A 19,990-nucleotide genomic window follows, 5' to 3' on the forward strand; every position below is an offset into this window, starting at 1 on the left:
AATCATGTCCTTGCTCTTTTAAATAGTTTATCATCCAACTGTTTACCTCTAGGCACTTAATCTTACCCATTTTTCAAAATTATATGTCTTTTGAGTATCTTTTATAAGTTCCCTCTCCATCCCTTTCTTTTCCTTATAATTTGTGTATTAACGAATCCAGCCCTTTGATTTGTAGAGTCTCCCTCAACCTGGGTTTTCTTGATTGTATGCTTGTAGTGCATGTTTCACTGACTTTGTATTTTCTGCAGATTGATAGTTGGATTTAGTGGCTTAATCAAACTCATGTTTGATCCCTTTGGCAGGACCCTCAGGTGTTACGCTCTTTCATTAAGGAAGTACATAATGTCTGGTTGTTTTTCTTTCTGTGAATTTTAGCAGTTGTTGACACTCAACACCTAGTTATTCATTGGGGATCATGGTGATATTCTAGAAGTTTCTTTTTTTTTTTTTTTTTTTTTTGCGGTACGCGGGCCTCTCACTGTTGTGGCCTCTCCCGTTGCGGAGCACAGGCTCTGGACGCGCAGGCTCAGCGGCCATGGCTCACGGGCCCAGCCGCTCCGCGGCATGTGGGATCTTCCCGGACCAGGGCACGAACCTGTGTCCCCTGCATCGGCAGGCGGACTCTCAACCACTACGCCACCAGGGAAGCCCCTAGAAGTTTCTTTTTTTTTTTTTAATAGTTGTGTTTATTTATTTTTGGCTGCATCGGGTGTTCATTGCTGTGCATGGGGTTCTTTAGTTGTGGCGAGCGGGGGCTACTCTTCGTTGCAGTGCACAGGCTTCTCATTGTGGTGGCTTCTCTTGTTGTGGAGCACGGGCTGTAGGCACGCAGGCTTCAGTAGTTGTGGCACGCAGGCTCAGTAGTTGTGGCTCACGGGGTCTAGAGCTCAGGCTCAGTAGTGTGGCGCACAGGCTTAGTTGTTCCGCCTCATTTGGGATCTTCCCAGATCAGGGCTCGAACCCATGTCCCCTGCATTGGCAGGCGGATTCTTAACCACTGCGCCACCAGGGAAGCCCTCTTTTTTTACTCATTAGTTGGATTACTTTTCTAAAAAGCCACTTCCTGTTAATATACATTTCATTACCCAATGGTATATGAACCACAGTTTAAGGATATTAACCTGTATAAATGGGAAATTCCTGGATAAACTTACTCTTGAACAGCACCTCTTGATGCTGAGTGGGAGCTTGATAAATCTGGGAAAATTAATTAATACATTTATTTGATAAGTATTTATTGAGTGCTTATTATGAGCCACACACAATGCTCCCTGTTGAGGTACAGTGGTGAATAGGTCAGTCTACTAGGGGGGTTATGATAATGGCTATGAAGGAGGTGTTTCAAGGGAGACCTGATTTAGATTGGTGGGTCAGAGAAGGCCTTTCTAGAGAAGTGTCATTTAACTTGAAATGGGAAGGATGACTAGAAATTAGGTAGAGAAAGAGAGGAAGATTTCACTCAGAGAGGATATTATATTTAGTAGCCTTTTCCTGGGAAAGAGCTTGGCTTATTGAAAGATCAGAAAGAAAGGCCACTGTAGGGTGCGGGGGAGGGATAGATTGGGAGTTTGGGATTGACATATACACACTGCTATAAAAATTAAAAAAAAATAAAAGAAAGGCCACTGTAGTTATAACATTGTGAGTTAGGGGGAGAGGGTTACCTTAAGAGGCAGTAGGAGCCTAATCATGGGTAGTAAGACCTTATAAATAGTGTTACATATCTTGAGATTTATTTTAGGTACAGTATAGAAAATTTTACCCATAGACTTATAGTAGGGTCTTAGCCTATCTAATATACATCTCTTTAGCATATGTACACCTCCATAGGATGACTTTTCTGGATGGATTGGAAAGTGATCATTCCCATTTGTTTCAGGCTTTGCAAAGCTACCCTGGATGCCATCCACACAAATGACATTTGGATAGAGACAGTTAGAGGGTTGAAAAGAATCCTAAAATCTCATCTTCTGTCTATGTTCAAAGGTGTCTGGAGAAGCCAATGAAACTCAGATTGCAGAAGCATTGAAGCGGTACAGTGAACGGGCATTCTTTGTCCGGGAAGCTCTATTTCACCTTTTTAGCCTGACTCATGTGATGGAAAAAACAAAACCAGAAATTTTAAAGGTAAGAATAAGAAACTGCATATGAGAAATTTGAAATTGTCTTCCTAGATAGATGATGGTTTTGTGAAGAAAATTAGTGAAAATTTGCATTTAGTCTGTTTTTTTGTAATGGGGTTGATAATGTATAATTTCAGTTATTAGCCATAAATGAGAATGAGAGGAGATAGTTGCATAGTGTTACTGAAGTTTTATAGTAGTCTCATTTAAGCAATATAAATGCCTTCAAGTTCATATTTAACTATCTAAAACCAGTAATCACTGTGATATGTTTTCACCAGCTATAGTAGAAAATGGAATATATGACTGGAATCAGGACACTGCTTTGTATATTACTCCTGTATTGCTTCCATATAGGCTTTTTTAAGAAATACAATATTGGAATTTTATAAGGTACTTTTCCATGCAATTTATGAACCTCCTGTGCTTTTGTAACTAATCTGCGTTATTCCTCAATTAAGATATTTTAACCAAGACAGCTTTTGAAAGGCAAGAAAGGAGGATTCTTAATTTTGTTGATTACTTAGGACATTGTTTGTCAGAATGTGGTCCTCTATCCATCAGAAGTCTGGGATACTGCTTATTTTAAGAAGCATATTTGTGAGAGGCTTCCCTGGCGGTCCAGTGGCTGAGACTTTGCCTTCCAATGCAGTGGGTGCGGGTTCAATCCCTGGTTGGGGAGCTAAGATCCCACATGCCTCGTGGCCAAAAAACCAAAACATAAAACAGAAGCAATATTGTAACAAATTCAGTAAAGACTTTGAATATGGTCCACATCAAAAAAAATCTTTAAAAGGGGCTTCCCTGGTGGTGTAGTGGTTAAGAATCCACCTGTCAATGCAGGGGACAAGGGTTCGAGCCCTGGTCCGGGAAGATCCCACATGCCACAGAGCAACTAAGCCCCTGTGCCACAACTACTGAGCCTGCGCTCTAGAGCCCGCGAGCCACAACTACTGAAGCCTGCACGCCTAGAGCCTGTGCTCCACAACAAGAGAAACCCCCACTCGCTGCAACAGAGAAAGCCAGCGCGCAGCAACGAAGGCCCAACACAGCCAAAAAATACATAAATAAATAAACAAATTAATTAAATAAATCTTTAAAAAAATAAAATAAAAATAAAAAGCATATTAGTGAACCTCATGCCAAGACATTTAGATTCAATAGGGCTGGGTACAGGAATTATAAGGAAAATTAGAGTATCTCAGGAATTCATGAGGTACAAGAATCTAAATTTTAATAATCCCCCAAGATAATCCTTATGCACATTCAGTTTAGAAACCAATGAGTATAGGACTATATTATATTTGATACCTCGTTTAGTGGGCACGACAATCCCAAGAGATAAGTTTTATCTCCTGTTTTACAGATTATGTACCTGAGGGTCTGTGAGGTTAAGTAACAGAATGTTAGTGTCAGAGCCAGAAATGCCTTAACCTCCCAGTTTCTTAGATTTTGAGAATGGGGTGTTTGGAAAGGAACCAGTAACATTTAAGTCCTAAGGTGTTACCCCCAACATCTGTCACCTCCTATGTACATACCAGAGGATGTTGGCACTTCGTATATGCATTATCATTTTTTGGTTTTGGTTACTGTGAACCTGAGTAACAAAGGACCAGACCTCTAGTCCTGATCTGAAATATTTACTCATTCATTCATTCATTCATTTAGAGAATGATGCAGAGAGAAATGTGATTCTTGCAAAGGAGAGCAAAGAAAAAAGGTGGTAGCTGGCTGAAGAAGTGTGTGGTTTTGTTTTTTTTTTTCTTTTTTTGGATGGGAGAAAAAAATAGCTTGTTTGTATGCTGATATTAATGATCCAGTACAGAATAAAAAATTGATACAGGAGTGAAAGGAGAGAACAGCTGAAGCAGTGTCCTTGAGTAGACAAGAAGGGAAGAATCTAGCATATAAGTGGAGGGATTACCTATAGAGAGGAGCCCCAAAAGGTCATTTATGGTAATAGGCAGGAAGACAGCATATGCACATGTATATGCTGGTAAGGAGGTACATGTGGAAGTGAGAATCTGAAGTTCTTTATGATTGATTCAGTTTTCTCAAGGTAACTGGAAGCAAGGTCTTCAGCCAGTAGTGAGGAATGGGAAGGATTTGTTGGGGATGAGGAGAGAGGAAAAGGAGAGAAGTAGTTATGTCAGCCAGAGGGAAGTGAATGGATTTTATGGTACTCTAACTTTAGCAGTGTTCTTAAGGAACTGAATGTTGGAATTTGAAAGTGAAGGTTGCTACTGGTTTACTCTCTTCAAGTCAGTAAGAATTTGTTTAGTGCTTAGCATATAATAGGCCCTGAACTAGATCTTGGAAATACAAAGATGTTTTCCCTGAATAGAAAAGATTCTTTAGCCTTACAGAAAAATCTCTAGACATGAACAACTTGATACCTGCCTTGACCAGGTGAACAGGAACTAAATATTGGTGAGTAACTGCTATGTCCTAGGCTCTGCACGTGAGGATAAAAAAGATACTTAAGACATCTTAGAAATTATTATAGATCAACAAAGTAATGTTGCTATATGAAGAGAGCTTATATTTATAAGTTGGATCAAAAGAATTAATTTTTTTTTTCCAGCTTGTGGTTACTGGGATGAGAAACCACCCTATGAATTTGCCAGTGCAACTTGCTGCAAGCGCTTGTGTGTTTAACTTAACGAAGCAGGATCTTGCTGCAGGAATGCCTGTGCGACTCCTCGCTGATGTGACCCATTTGCTGCTCAAAGCCATGGAACATTTTCCCAATCACCAGCAGGTAAGCATATGGGAACTCACATTCAAATAGTCCTTTTAGTGTCTCTTACCCATCTCCCACCTCCATACAGTTCATTTTAGTAGACCAAGGCTGGAAATTCAAATGCCTTTGGAGGCTGTGAAGTAATAAATTTATGATGTGACTGAGAGCAGGACAATAGAGAATTAGAAAACTAGAGAATGCTTTCCTTGCCTAAAAGTATTTCAGTCCAAATGTTAAGGGAAATAAAGCAAGCCATACAAAACATCTTGCACCTAGACCTTGAGTTAGTGATAATTTCAGCAAACAGGCATAGGCATAGAGCTTTTGTTCTGAGCCAGGTACTGGTTCAGTATTCAAGTACTCAGTACTTAAGTACTGGGATAGAGAAATGAGTAAGACATGGATTTTCTATTTCTAGCAGTATAGGTAGACTACAAAACTTGTCCTGTCCTCAGGACAGGACTGTTCAAAATTTGAACAGTTTGGCAAGTTAGTAAAAAATACTCAAAGGTGCAAAACCAAGTAAAAATGGCAACCCAGATAGGTGAGTGGGTCATTAAAGCCAGCTTCCCTCATTGAGAGCAATTGCCAAACTAGATGAACTTTAGGCTTTGGTGTTCATGGACTCTGGAAGCCAGGTGAACAGAAGACAAAATAGGACCCACCCAAAGGCCACCAGAAGGGAGGGAGACTAGCTGGAGTTATCCTATTTATTACCCTAGTTCTCACGTAATAGAAAAGATTTTAAAAAATGTGTGGGCTTCCCTGGTGGCGCAGTGGTTGAGAGTCCGCCTGCCGATGCAGGGGACATGGGTTCGTGCCCCAGTCTGGGAAGATCCCACATGCCGCGGAGTGGCTGGGCCCGTAAGCCATGGCCGCTGAGCCTGCGAGTCCAGAGACTGTGCTCTGCAACGGGAGACGCCACAACAGTGAGAGGCCCGCGTACAGCAAAAAAAAAAAAAAAATGTGCAAGTAAACTTATATGGGCCCAGTGGAAGTCAGTCTTTGAACAGGAGGTGGGCAGAATAAAGGTTTTAAGAAATAAGTGGTGTTTTATCAATCTTTTTTTTATAGAGTCTACCCCTGTTTAAAAAATAAAATAATATTTTATTCAGGATTTTTTTTCTCCGTTTGGTTCTTTAGTTACAGAAGAATTGCCTCCTTTCACTTTGCAGTGACCGAATTCTTCAAGATGTTCCATTTAACAGGCAAGTGATAGCACTAGAACTTAAAATGGGGCAAAATGGAATTCTAGAATATGTCTTGGGTCATTTCTTACCATTCAGGATATTCGTGGTGTACAATTAGTCAAGTGGGTGGGATTGTGCGTTGCCTTGTAGAATGCTAAATCTACTTTCTCTAATTTAGTGCTTTGATGTTCATGATAACAGATTGGCCCGTTTTCATAGCCCTTTGCATAAGAATTTATATTGATTATAGTTTTTAGAATATCTGTACAATATTGTGGGCTGAAGAAATTGAGGCATATAGACATTCACTGTCTTGCCAGTGGTTTTGTGACTAGTAACTGCTAAGCTAGAAAGACTCAAGCCTTCTAGGTCCAGTGTTCTTTTCTCTGTATCATACCTCATTATTATTGTTATTTGATATTTAATTATAGAAGAAACTTTTTAAGCAGAGGTTAAGGGAGACCATATAGCTGTATTCCAGTAAGTATAAAGGGTTTCCTTGTTTTCTAAGATGTGATTTGGGAGCTAAACAGGTTATTATTTTTTTTCATTTTACTACTTTAAAATATAATTTTTTAATGATGGTATTTTGAAGAAGAAATTTATACTTTATGATTTAGTGAGAAATGTCTTTCTCAAGCAGTAATTTTACTGTGAATTATTTTTATTTGGGTAACAGTACACTGTTACCTGGCATGGCTGAGGCAATGAAGTATTCCATTTACTATTTGAAATAAATAGTTTGGATAAAAATATAACTACATATATCTCATGTAGATTGCTAATTTTATTTTATAAATATATTGAGCATCTGTATTGATCACATGAAGTCATAGGTAGAAAAGACATAATCTCCTAAAGAAAATTATAAACTACCCCAGGGTTGGCAAACTTTTTCTTAAAGGGCCAGAAAATAAATGTTCTAGGTTAGTGAGCCATTGGGGCTCTGTTGGACCTACTTAACTCTGCCGTTGTACCTCCAAAGCAGCCATAGACACTTTATAAACAAATGGGGATAACTATGTTCCAATAAAACTTTTAGAAAACAGGCAGCTGGGCCCACAGCTATTAAGATCACTCAAGGTAGGCTATCATTTGCCCTTGATGTAGCCCGTGCACTCTGCTAGAATTGAGCTTCTTTGTGGTGAGAGACGGTGATTGGTTAATCTTGCCCCTAGTACTTAGTACTTAAGTGGATGTTTAATCGAAGGATGGATGAATGAATGAATTATGAGTATAATAGAAGACAGTCATTCATAGAAGAGGATGACAGAGTGTACTGGGCCCCCAAGCAAAGAGGGAAAGATTCCATCTGCTTGGTGATCATTAAAGATTTCATGTTAGTGATGGTATTTAAGATAATAAAGATAACAACTAATGTATGAAGCACTTATCAGGCACTGTGCTAAGTGTTTTACATATGCTTATTCAGTCCTTACAACAGTCCTGTGAAATTGTTACTCTTGTAATCTTCATTTTACAGATGAGGAAACAGAGGCACAGAGAAGTTTAGTAACTTGCTCAAGGTGATAAGATAGTAAGTAGCAGAATTTAGATTTAAATCCAGACTGACTCCAGAGCTTCTACTTTTTATATCCATGCCATATTGCCTTGAAAATGAAAGCTGGTTGAGTGATTGTTTTGTGTTTTGGGAACTGCACAGATAAAGGCACAGAGGAAGACAATACTAGTAAAAAATTAACCTTTATCAAAAAATTGGTATGTGCCAAGTTCTGTACTAAGTCTTAAGCTTTATGTGTGATATCATATACAGCAGTCCTACGGAATAAGATCATATTATTTTACAGATAAGAAAATTGAAGTTCAGAGAGATTAAGGAAGTTGCCCAGGGTCCCAAAGTTAGTAAATGGTGAAGGTGATATTTGAATGCAGGCTGATTCCAAAGTGTATCTTGTTCTTAATGACCTGACTGCATTGCCTCACATGATAAAATAGTTTATTTTATTATTGTCATTAACATTAGATAGAGCTATAATTCCGACCCCAAAATTCAGAGGACTTTGGAATCTGCTCTTAACTACCAAGCTATATTACCTCATAATTATGGGCATGTTTGGGGACTAATAAAGTTTCCACATGTCATATCCTCTCTTTTCCTGCTTTCTTTTTTTCTCTAAAGCATATGTCAGTACCTAAACAAACCATATATTTTACTTACTTATTTATTATCTGTCTTCCCACTATCTGTAAGCTCTAATGAGAGTAGAGATATTTTCTGTTTTGTTCACTACCCTCTCTCCAGCACCAAGAACAGTATCTGGCACAAAACAGGAGCTCAATAAATGTTTCGGAGTGAATGAATGAATGTTCCCATTGTGCTAGGTACTGGGAGGAACCCAGAAAATACTTTAAATTATTGCTATAGTATAGAAATCACTACAGAATAGAAATATGTTGTAATTCTAGAAGATGAATGCCAGATATTTTTGACCATATTTTCCAAACTCTTGTTCCTTTACAAAGTGTTGTCAGAATTAATAATGACACCATCTCCACAACACTAAGTGCACTTGTTATTCTCTTATCAATTAGGAGGAATTTTCCCCTTCCTTCTCACCTACCTAAATTGTAGCATCAGTTCCCAGCTGGAGCTTTGGGAAATGCCTGGGGCCTCCAGGATTAATTCATGAAACTCTTTGTGTGTTTTCAGGTTTGAAGCAGCCAAGCTTGTCATGCAGTGGCTCTGCAACCATGAGGATCAAAACATGCAAAGGATGGCAGTTGCAATCATTTCCATCCTGGCTGCCAAGGTGCCTGAACTCTTGTTGAATAATCTTCTGTAGGAAACTATTTCCCATGACAGTTACTATTTTTCCCCAAATCTGTGTGCCAGTGAGGTTTTAGTAAGCCAGGTAACTTACTGAAGCTGTATTCAGTATTGTGGAATTCCAGGTTGATCAGAGATTTTAGTCTGACCTTTGGAGTCTGTTACAGTGAATGATATTAAACTCACACTGGTGAATTCTTGGACATTTACTTTGTCTTCTGCTTGCTTGCAGCTTTCTACAGAACAAACTGCACAGCTTGGTGCTGAACTCTTCATTGTCAGGGTAAGTCTGTACAGACTCCTAAACAGTTTTCATTTGCATTATTTTCAGGCAGTGTTGTGTATCTTCTGACATTTTATATTTTAAAAGATTATTTTTGTTACTTCTAAGTGAGTGAATTAATTTCTCTTCATTGAGGCAGATTTACTCCTTAACAGAGATGGAAAGAGCCCTGAACTAGGAGTCAGATGACCTGGGATCTAACTTGTAAACTCACTTTGTGAATTTAGATAAATTGCCTGGACCATTGGGGCCTGAATAAACCTTAAGATCCTATCTAGTTCTAAAATTCTGTGATTTTGTTATTTATGAAGCAAATGTGGAGTCTCTATTTTAGGCGTAAGGTTGTGCTAGATGCTTTAGGGAAGAAGATAATGTAAATAGCTGATATATGATTTTACTTGCTTTGTTTGAGGAATTAATATAGTGAACAGTGAAAAGTTAAAAGCTTTAAAGAGAATAAATTTAAACCATGCCTTAGGGGGGACTGAGGAAAAAGTCCACTTAGGAGCTGCTTGTTACAATCCTGGCATGAGATGTTTGAATAATAATAGTAGATGGAAAAGTCAAATGAGAGACTCCCCTTTTCTATAACTTACAAGTTATGTATGTAATGAGAAAGTAAGTCACTCATTTGGTAAATATGTATAGGATACTCATCAGGTACCTACCACCTTACTAGGTGTTAGGGATCTACACTGAATTATATCTATAATTCCTGCCCATAAGAAATTCACAGTATAGTAGAGAAAATAGCTATGTAGACCTGGTCGTAATACAGTAATACAGTCTAATAAATATATAATAATAAGAGTGATATGAGTGAAAAAAGCAGTGTAAAAAGAGGAAAAGGCTGTGATGGTATAAAGGAAGGAGTAGTCAATATATCTGGGCTTATTCCCAGTTCTGTCACTTACTAGCTGTGTGATTTAAGACAAGCCACCTAAATTTTCTTAGGGATGATAAAATGCTTTATACAGTTGTTATGAAGATTAAATAAAAAGGAAAAAAGATTAATTGAAGGAATATGCTAAGTGCCTAGCACAAAATACGATACGTATGTTAGATGAATAGAAAAGGATGCTGATTTGATTTATTTTTACTCTTTTAGGGATGACATTTTAGTTTTAAAAATGGCTTTTTATTGCTGTACATGTGTTTCAGTAATTTTGGCGGGAGGTGTACTCAAAGATATTAAGGAAGTAGTGCACTCATATGCTTTGGGAGAAAATTGTTTGGTTTAAAGTAGGAATTAGCAGGAATTAATAGTAGTAGTAATGATGATGCTAGCTAACTTTTTTTTTTAAGCCCTTAATTATCACCCACAATTTACAGATGAGGAAACAAAGAGTTAAATTGGCAAACAAGGTTATTACACAGTTAATCAGATGCAGAGATTATATTTATGCTCAGGTAGCCCAATTCTAGTGCCACACTCTTAGCCACTATGCTATTAAGTTACATAATTGCAACTAGATGTTTGTGTTTCTTAAAAATTTTTTCCTGAATTGTACATAACTTTAAGTAATAGTGTTCGTTAGTGTTACTTGTATCTGTTGTTGCAGAGGTCCCTTTTACCCTCAAAAGTGTAAACTAAAAATGGAATTATGTATGCCCCTGTAAGTCTTAAAATATTTCTTTTTCAAGCTTAAATTTCTTAGGTTAAAGCTATGATAGAAATAATTTACAAATGGAATTTCAAAGCTATTATCTTATTTAAATCCAATTTAGACTTTAATTCTCTTACTATTGTATGTAGTTTGTCCTTTCTTTTTTTCTTAAGGAAAACTTGGAGTTAGAGAGAATTAGGTCTTCCAGTTCTTACTTTCTCTTACTAAGTTGACTCTGATCAAATTACTTAATATTTCTCGGACTCAATTTCCTCTCCTGAAAAATGGGGATGACAATATTACAATATAGGATATGATTTGCTGATGTGTAGTAAATATTAGATTCATTCCCTCTTCACCCCCTCCACCTTTTTTATCCCAGGATCTGAAATGAGTATATGTTGTGACCCATTGGATAAGATAGTTGGTCCTAAGCTTTAATCATCTTGCTTTTCATTTTATTTACAGGCGATTAGATTTTAGGTGTGATCAGAATATTTTAAAAGTATTTATGAAAATCCTCTATTTTTTTCTTGTTGAAGGAAAAGTCTGATCCAAGAGGCTGTTTGTTGTCCTTGTAAGAACCTTTATAGGAAATGTTTGAAACCCTGAAACTAATCCTCATGGACTTGTTAGTCAGTGTTATTACCAGTAATTGTAATAACAATTCAGTAATTAGAAATTAATTCTATTTTCCTCCTTTCAGCAACTTCTTCAAATAGTGAAGCAGAAAACCAATCAAAATTCAGTGGACACTACTTTGAAGTTTACTTTGAGTGCACTTTGGAACCTCACAGATGAATCTCCAACCACTTGCAGACACTTTATTGAAAATCAAGGGTTGGAACTCTTCATGAGGGTTCTAGAGGTTAGAATGGGAATTTAGCCTACAGTTTTTGACATTGATTTATTGATTGATTTGAGCATTTATTTATTATATTTGGTTCTTTAGTTATAGGTTTCTCATTCTTTTTACAGTCATTCCCAACTGAGTCATCCATTCAACAGAAAGTCCTAGGACTTTTGGTAAGATATAAGTATTTCCTGCTAATTTCAAGCTGTAATTATTTTCCATCTGAGGTAATACATAGAAAGATGCTACTCTATTTGTAAACACTTAATGACGTTAGAAAATATATATAATATAATTAAGGGGAAAAAGCAGGCTACAAAATTATATATACATATTAAGATTTTCACCACACTAAAAGGAAAAATATAAATTACATACTTTTACTTATATATTTTGGTGTAGTACAAAGCTTCACTGTGAGCGTATTTTACTTGTATAATCAGAAAAAAAAAATCTCATGAAAAATGTCACTAACCTACAAGTGTCCTTAGATTCTATGTTTGGTAATTGATAATTACCGCTTAAACAACTGTTTAACAAATCAGATGTTCCATAAATATACTGGATATATGTTAAAGTGAGCCCTCTAGGATTTTGAGACAAAGGTGAGGATCAGATATTTTATCACCTTTAATCACTGCAATAGGAAAAGTACCCATATGGTAAAGCCCATTTCAAAGCAGACCTCTGCTCTCGAGGAATTAGATCACAGGAGGCATAGATTAGTGTTTGTTTTCTAGATGCAGGAGTATGAAAGATGGATTTTGGGGAAAGCTGAGGGCTGGCATTTAAGGAAGACTATCTATTTACTGTAGTTTTAGTTATATAAAGCAGAAAATGTAAAACTACCTAAATGCCCAGTAATAGAGAAGTAAATTATAGTATTTGATTGTTTTATTCTGGGTTTGTAGATTATTAGATACAGAATTTGACTCAAGTCATTATAAAAGGAAAAAGGGAATTGATTTTAAATATTCAGAGAGATCTTATAGGGCTTTAAAAATGCTTTTTAAAAAAATTTCATAAGGAATACATGCTGGGGACTTCCCTGGTGGCACACTGGTTAAAAATCCACCTGCCAATGCAGGGGACATGGGTTCGAGCCCTGGTCCGGGAAGATCCCACATGCCGCAGAGCAACTAAGCCCGTGCGCCACAACTACTGAGCCTGTGTTCTAGAGTCCGCACGCCACAACTACTGAAGCCCACATGCCTAGAGCCCACGCTCTGCAACAAGAGAAGCCACCGCAACAAGAAGCCTGTGCATCTCAACGAAGAGTAGCCCCCGCTTACCGCAACTAGAGAAAGCCTGCGCGCAGCAACAAAGACCCAACACAGCCAAAAATAAATAAATAAATAAATATTAAAAAAAAAAAGGAATACATGCTTATTGTAGCTAGTGAAACAGTGCGAAATGTATTTAAAAGGTTTAAGGTTTTGTCCCCAACATTTATTTATTTTCATCTCTGTGAGGTAATTAATATTAATACAACTTGGTGTGCTTCCTTCCATATCTTTCTCCTTTACTTTGTGATTGAATTGTTTTCAATAATTTATTTTCAGATATAGATTCTAATTTAATTTTTCATGGTCAGAGAACATACTTTGTTTTAAGTCCTTTTGAATTTATTGAGACTTGTGTGTGGCCCAGGATATGGTCTATCCTGGTAAGTATTCCCTGTGCACTTGATAAGAATGTATATTCTGGGCTTCCCTGGTGGCGCAGTGGTTGAGAGTCCGTCTGCCGATGCAGGGGACACGGGTTCGTGCCCCGGTCCGGAAAGATCCCACATGCCGCGGAGCGGCTAGGCCCGTGAGCCATGGCTGCTGAGCCTGCGTGTCCGGAGCCTGTGCTCTGCAACAGCAGAGGCCACAACAGTGAGAGGCCCGCGTACCGCAAAAAAAAAAAAAAAAAAAAAAAAAGAATATATATTCTGCTATTGTTAGAATGTTCTATAAATGTCAGTTGGGTCTAGTAGGTTGATATTATTCAAGTCTACCACAGGCTTACTGATTTTCTGCCTACTTGTTCTAGCAATTATCATATTGTATCAGTTTCTGCTTCCTATATTTTGAAGTTCTGTTATTAGGTTCATAAACAGAATTGCTATGCCCTCTTAATTGACCCCTTTATCATTATGAAATGACCTGGTATATTCTTTACTTTGGAATCTCCTTTGTCTCCTTAATATAGTTATTCCAGCTTTCTTTTTTTTTTTTTGCGGTACGCGGGCCTCTCACTGTTGTGGCCTCTCCCATTGCGGAGCACAGGCTCTGGATGCACAGGCTCAGCGGCCATGGCTCACGGGCCCAGCCGCTCCACGGCATGTGGGATCTTCCCGGACCGGGGCACGAACCCGTGTCCCCTGCATCGGCAGGCGGACTCTCAACCACTGCGCCACCAGGGAAGCCCCTCCAGCTTTCTTTTGAATAATGTTACCATGGTTTATCTTTTTCCACCCTTTTACTTTTAACCTATATTTGTCTTTATATTTAAAGTGTGTTTCTTATAGACAGCATATACTTTGCACCCTGCTTTTTTATCCAATATGAGAATTTCTCCTTTTTTTTTTTTTTTTTTTTTTTTGTGGTACGCGGGCCTCTCACTGTTGTGGCCTCTCCCGTTGCGGAGCACAGGCTCCTGACATGCAGGCTCAGCGGCCATGGCTCACGGGCCCAGCCGCTTCACGGCATGTGGGACCTTCCCGGACCGGGGCACGAACCCACGTCCCCTGCATTGGTAGGTGGACTCTCAACCACTGTGCCACCAGGGAAGCCCCTCTCCTTTTTATTTGGACTGTTTGGATTATTTACATTTAATGTAATTATTGGTATGGTTAGATTTGAATTCATCAACTTGTTATTTGTTTTCTCTTTGTCCTATCTGTTCTTTGTTTTTTCTTCTTTTTCTGCCTTAAAAAAAAAGGTTTAATTGAGTATTTTTTTATAATTCCATTTGATCCCCTTTCTTGGTTTATTAGCTATTACTCTAATTTGTTATGTTAATGATTGTTGTGGGTTTATAGCATACATCTTTAAACACAGTCTCCCTTTAAGAGATTTTATATAATTTCATATATAGTATTAAGAACCTTATAATAGTACATGTCCATTTCGGCTCTTCTTTCCTTTATGTCATCATTGTCATGCATTTTATTTTATATATGTAATAAACCACATAAAAAAAACTTTTTTAATATCAATTATCTTTTAAGAAGATTTAAATAATATTTTAAAATTTGTATGTTCGCCCAAATAGTTACTATTTCTGATGCTCTTCTTTCCTTTGTGTAGATCCACATTTCCAACTGCTCTCGTTTTCCTTCTACCTAAAAAACATCCTTTAACGTATTTCGTAGTGTGGGTCTGCTGATGGTGAATTCTTCAGCTTTTGTATGTCTGCAAACATCTTTATTTATTTAACGTTCATTTTTGAAAGATTTTTTGCCAGGTGTAGAATTCTAGGTTGACAGTACTTTAAATATGTTTGTTACCTTTTTTCTGATTTGCATCTTTCCAGTGAGAAATCTGATGTCATTGTTATCTCTATTCCTCTATATTGTATATGATTTTTTCCTCTGGCTACTTTTAAGATTTAGGATTAGCAACAACAGTTCTGAGTAATTTGATTATGATGTATTTTAGTGTAATTTACTTCATGCTTCCTGTATTTGGGATTCATTGAATTTCTTGGTTTATAGTTTTCAAGTTTGAAAAGTTTTTGGCCATTATTTCTTCAAAAAAAAAGTTTTGCACCCCCTTCCCTCCAACCCACTGGAGTCTTTTGGAGACTCCAATTTCTCATATATTAAGCTGCTTGAAATTCACAATTTATTGGTGCCTTTAAAATTTTCTTTGTTCTATTTTCTATGTATATTTCAGTTTGAATTGTTTCCATTCCTATGCCTTCTAATTCAGTAATTGTTTCTTCTGCAGTGTCTAATCTGCTGTTAATCCCAGCTAGTGTAGTTTTATCTTTAGACATTGTCATTTTCTCCTCTAGAACTTCATTTTGGGTCTTTTTTATATCTTCCATATTTTTACTTAACTTCTTGAACATATGAAATATATTTGTAATAACTGTTTTACTGTCCTTCTCTGCTAATTTTAACATCCTTGTTAGTTCTGGGTAAATTTCAAATGATTGATTATTCCCCTCCTTTAGAGTTGCATTTTCCTGCCACTTTGCATGCCAGGTAGTTTTTTTTTTTTAGATGTTGGGAGTAGGAGTTTATTAATTAATTATTTTATTTTGCTGTGTTGGGTCTTCATTTCTGTGCGAGGGCTTTCTCTAGTTGTGGCAAGCGGGGGCCACTCTTCATCGCGCTGCACGGGCCTCTCTATCGCGGCCTCTCTTGTTGCGGAGCGCAGGTTCAGTAGTTGTGGCTCATGGACCTAGTTGCTCCACGGTATGTGGGATCTTCCCAGACCAGGGCTCGAACCTGTGTCCCCTGCATTAGCAGGCAGACTCTTAACCACTGCGCCACCAGGGAAGCCCGCCAGGTAGTTTTTGATTGGATGCCAACCATTGTAAATTTTACCTTGTTGGATGCTGGATATTTTTATTTTCCTATAAAATATTCTTGAATTTTGTTCTGGGATTAATTGACTTACTTTTAAACAGTTTGATCCTATTTGATCTTGCTTTTTTTTATTATTAAAAGTTTGCTGTATTTTTCTGTTGAACCAAGTACTACCTCCTAATTACAGTTAGATTTTATGCATTACAAACGTTAGCACAGTTAGCATCACCTCATTGACAACTGAATAATAAATCAAACTAGGTCCCAGTGGTTATGTCCACATCTAGGTTGTTAGGGTGATCAGAACTCTTATTTGTTTGCTTTAGCTTTTAATCCTTGGTTGTATCTCCAAATACGAAAGAGCTGAGAGGCTCCTGCTGTCCCAACAAAGAAATTAACAGCAAACAGACTCCAGTTTTTGGGAATAATTACAAGTGAGTATCTTGACCAAATAAACCTTGTAGCCATCAAAACAGCAGATTGGGCTGTGCTGAGTTTTTCTGCAGGTCTGACCGTGTCAGCCAATCCAGCACACACCAACCCCCATTTCATAATTGGAGCCCAGAAGAATACTGTTCTGGGACCTGCTGGTTGGTTGTACAACGGCCTCAGTTTGTCAGGCAGCAGGAGCTCCACTTTATCAAGTACCCGGTGGTAGGTGCCCCGCAGGCCCCGGGCGCCGGCGGCTGACATTTCTGCAGACGAGTGATCGTGGACAGCCGGGTGGGGCAGCAGCCACATGCTCGTCCCTAGCTGGTAATGAAGGGCAGCTGGTCACTTTCCCCTGCCTCAATGCCTTGCGCCCTCCTCTTCCCCAGGGTTCCCTTCCCGCAGCTCAGCCTGCTCTGCTGAGAACCACCCGGTGGCCCGCGCCCAGAGAAGGTTGTGAGGGCAGAGCTGATCTTGCTTTTATGATCTATTAGGAGGATCCAGAGCAGTGCTGAGGCTAGGGTTGATTATTCTGTACTACTGAAACAAGACCTTCCTGAGTACTCTGCTCAATGCCCTGTGAATGAAGAGTTTTTCCAGAATGGATGGTGAGAACAGGCACTATTCCTGGCCCTTTGTGAGTGCTGGGAACTTTTCTCTAATCTTTTTGATGGCTTTTTTTCTTCCCTCAAATAGTTTTCTCACAGTCATGCTCTGATCAGTACTCTCTGCTGAATAGAGTGCTACTCCCTGCAGCTCTCTGGATTCTCTCCATATACATTGTCTTCTCTCTGGTACTCTGTCCTATGAATTGCCTTGGTCTCCCTGGACTCTCAGCTCCATCTCTTCAACTCCATGAGCCCACTGGGCTCTGCTTTTAGTTCTATATCCCTGTGCCACAGCCTGGAAACTCTCTCAAGGCAGCATCTCACCTTGTTTGTTTTCCATCTCTAAACGTCACTGTTCTTTATTACCTAATGTCTAGTATCTTGAAAACTGTTGTTTCATGTTGTGTTTTTTCAGTTGTTTTAGAAGGGAGAGTAAATCTGGCCCCTTTTAGTCCATCTTGGCCAGAAGCAAGAGTACTCATCAATCTTTCATTAAATAGATTTAAGAATGAGAAATTTGTCTTTTATACTTAGCCACGTATTTCTCATACTACTCTTTTTTTTTCAAAAACATTTCTTTTAGTGTAGGTAAGCTGGCAATGAATTTTCATTTAGGTTTTGTTTATGTGAAAAAGTCTTTGATTTAATTTTCAAAAGAAATTTTTGCTCACTATTGAAGTCCAAGTGGATATTTTTCTGTTGGGTTTTGAGGTTTATAATTTTCATAAATTGAAAAAATTTTGGCCATTATTTCTTCAAATATATTTTTCTGTACCCTCTCTTATCTCCTCTCTTACTGAGACTCCAATTACAAGTATGTTAGATTGCTTAAAATTGTCTCAGAAGTCACAGAAATACTCTGCTGGCTTTTTTGGCAGGTGTCTTTCCTTTTTTCTTTCTGTGTTTTGACCTTGCTGTTTTCTATTACTGTTTTTTAGTTCACTGATTATTTTTTTCCTGCAGCATATCATCTGCTGTTAATCTCATCCAGTATATTTTTCATTTCAGGTACATGTATATATTATTTCTAGAAGTTACATTTAGATCTCTTTTATATCTTCATTTTTTTCTCCTCAAGCTTATATTTTTCTTTCATTCGTATCATATTTATAACATTTATAATAGCTGTGTTTTTAAATTAATTAATTTTATTTTTTTGGCTGTGTTGGGTCTTCGTTGCTGCGCATGGGCTTTCTCCAGTCGCGGTGAGTGGGGGCTACTCTTTGTTGCAGTGCTCAGGCTTCTCATTGCTGTGGCTTCTCTTGTTGTGGAGCATAGGCTCTAGGTACATGGGCTTCAGTAGTTGTGGCATGCAGGCTCAGTAGTTGTGGCTTGTGGGTTCTAGAGCACAGGCTCAGTAGTTGTGGCGCACGGGTTTCGTTTCTCCGTGGCATGTGGGATCTTCCTGGACCAGGGCTCAAACCCATGTCCCCTGCATTGGCAGGCAGATTCTTAACCAGTGTGCCACCAGGCAAGTCCCTATAATAACTGTTTTAAATCCTTGTCTACTGATTCTATTATCCCTGTCATTTTTGGGTCTATTTTTATTGATTGACTTTTCTCCTGTTTAAGGATCATGTTTTTCTGACTCTTTGTATGCCTGGTAATTTTTAGTTGGTTGCAGTCATTGTGAAATTTAATTTACTTCGTTGATTAGTAGTTTTGTTGTTTTCCTTTAAAGAATCTTGGACTTTGCGCTGGCATTCAGTTAAGCTACTCACAGATCAAGTTGTTCCATTCAAAGCTTATTTACAGGCATACCTCATTTTATGCACTTCACAAATACTGTGTTTTTTACAAATTGAAGGTTCGTGGCAACTATGTGTCGAACAAGTCTGCCTGCACCATTTTTCCAACAGCATTAAGTCACGTTGTGTTTCTGTGTCACATTTTAATAATTCTTGCAACATTTCAGAATTTTTCATTAGGATTATATTTGTTATGGTGATCTCTGATCAGTGATGTTTGATGTTACTACTGTAACTTGCTGAAGGGCTCAGATAATGGTTAGAATTTTTTAGCAATAAATATTTTTTAATTAAGGTATTTACATTTTTTTAAAGACGTTATGCTTTTGCACACTTAATAGACTACAATATAGTATAAACATAACTTTCTATGCACTGGAAACCAAGAAATTTGGGTGGCTCACGTGATTGCAATATTTGCTTTATTGTGGTTGTCTGAAATCAAAGCCACAATATCTCCAAGGTATGCCTATATTTGCTTTGTTAAAGTGGCTTCAGATCAACCTTTACCCTACTACTTTATCCTAGTTACCCCACTACTATCAAATGTTTTGTTTATTATGAGATCTCTTCACTCTGGCTGGTGAGAATGTGAATTATTCCTAACCCTGCGTGACTTTGGGATTTGTTCACGTACTGCTTTCTGGTGGTTCTTTCCCTGGCCTTATGGAGTTTCACTCCGTATCAGTACTCAGCCAAAGATTTTAGGGGATCCCTCTGCAGATGTCTTTCCTCTCTTTCTCTTTCTCTGGAACTTTTTCCTCTACATTGCTCTGTTCTACAAATTTTTGCTGCCTTGGCCACCCTGAAGACTGATCTCTGTCTCCTCAACTCAGCAAAACTGCCACCTCTTTAGGTTCCCCTTATATGCGTAGCAATCTAGAAACTGCCCCATTTGAATATCTTCTCTCAGGGATCACATTCCTGTATAGCTAGTTGTCTGCCGTCTGAAAACAGTTCTCTCATATATTTTGTCTGATTTTCCAGCAACTTGTTTATGGCAAGAAAGAATGGCCATAATTCTTTTGATGCTCTATTCCAAATCTTTCCTTATCTGTTGTTTTTTGTTTTAATGGTGTTGTCTTTTGCATTTTCG

At 38.1% G+C, this 19,990-nt stretch overlaps 1 protein-coding gene and 1 pseudogene across 3 annotated transcripts in view; one reads left to right on the forward strand and one right to left on the reverse strand.

The window, feature by feature from the left end:
* The window catches only part of ZYG11B (zyg-11 family member B, cell cycle regulator), an 80,336-nt gene that overhangs the window by 38,572 nt on the left and 21,774 nt on the right, over positions 1-19,990 (forward strand). For 2 of the 3 annotated variants that reach the window (XM_067726155.1, XM_067726156.1), the window contains 7 exons: positions 1,987-2,127; positions 4,708-4,884; positions 6,010-6,074; positions 8,728-8,827; positions 9,077-9,127; positions 11,441-11,602; positions 11,713-11,760. In XM_067726155.1, coding sequence (XP_067582256.1) covers positions 1,987-2,127; positions 4,708-4,884; positions 6,010-6,074; positions 8,728-8,827; positions 9,077-9,127; positions 11,441-11,602; positions 11,713-11,760 — 744 coding nt within the window. Of the gene's footprint in view, positions 1-1,986; positions 2,128-4,707; positions 4,885-6,009; positions 6,075-8,727; positions 8,828-9,076; positions 9,128-11,440; positions 11,603-11,712; positions 11,761-12,614; positions 13,298-19,990 lie in introns of those variants that run through there. The other variant, XM_067726158.1, reaches the window with a different exon arrangement.
* Positions 16,239-16,840, reverse strand: LOC137210478 (mitochondrial pyruvate carrier 2 pseudogene; annotated as a pseudogene).

Source organism: Pseudorca crassidens, chromosome 2 (genome assembly GCF_039906515.1).
Source record: "Pseudorca crassidens isolate mPseCra1 chromosome 2, mPseCra1.hap1, whole genome shotgun sequence".
In the NCBI taxonomy this organism is placed as follows: domain Eukaryota; kingdom Metazoa; phylum Chordata; class Mammalia; order Artiodactyla; family Delphinidae; genus Pseudorca; species Pseudorca crassidens.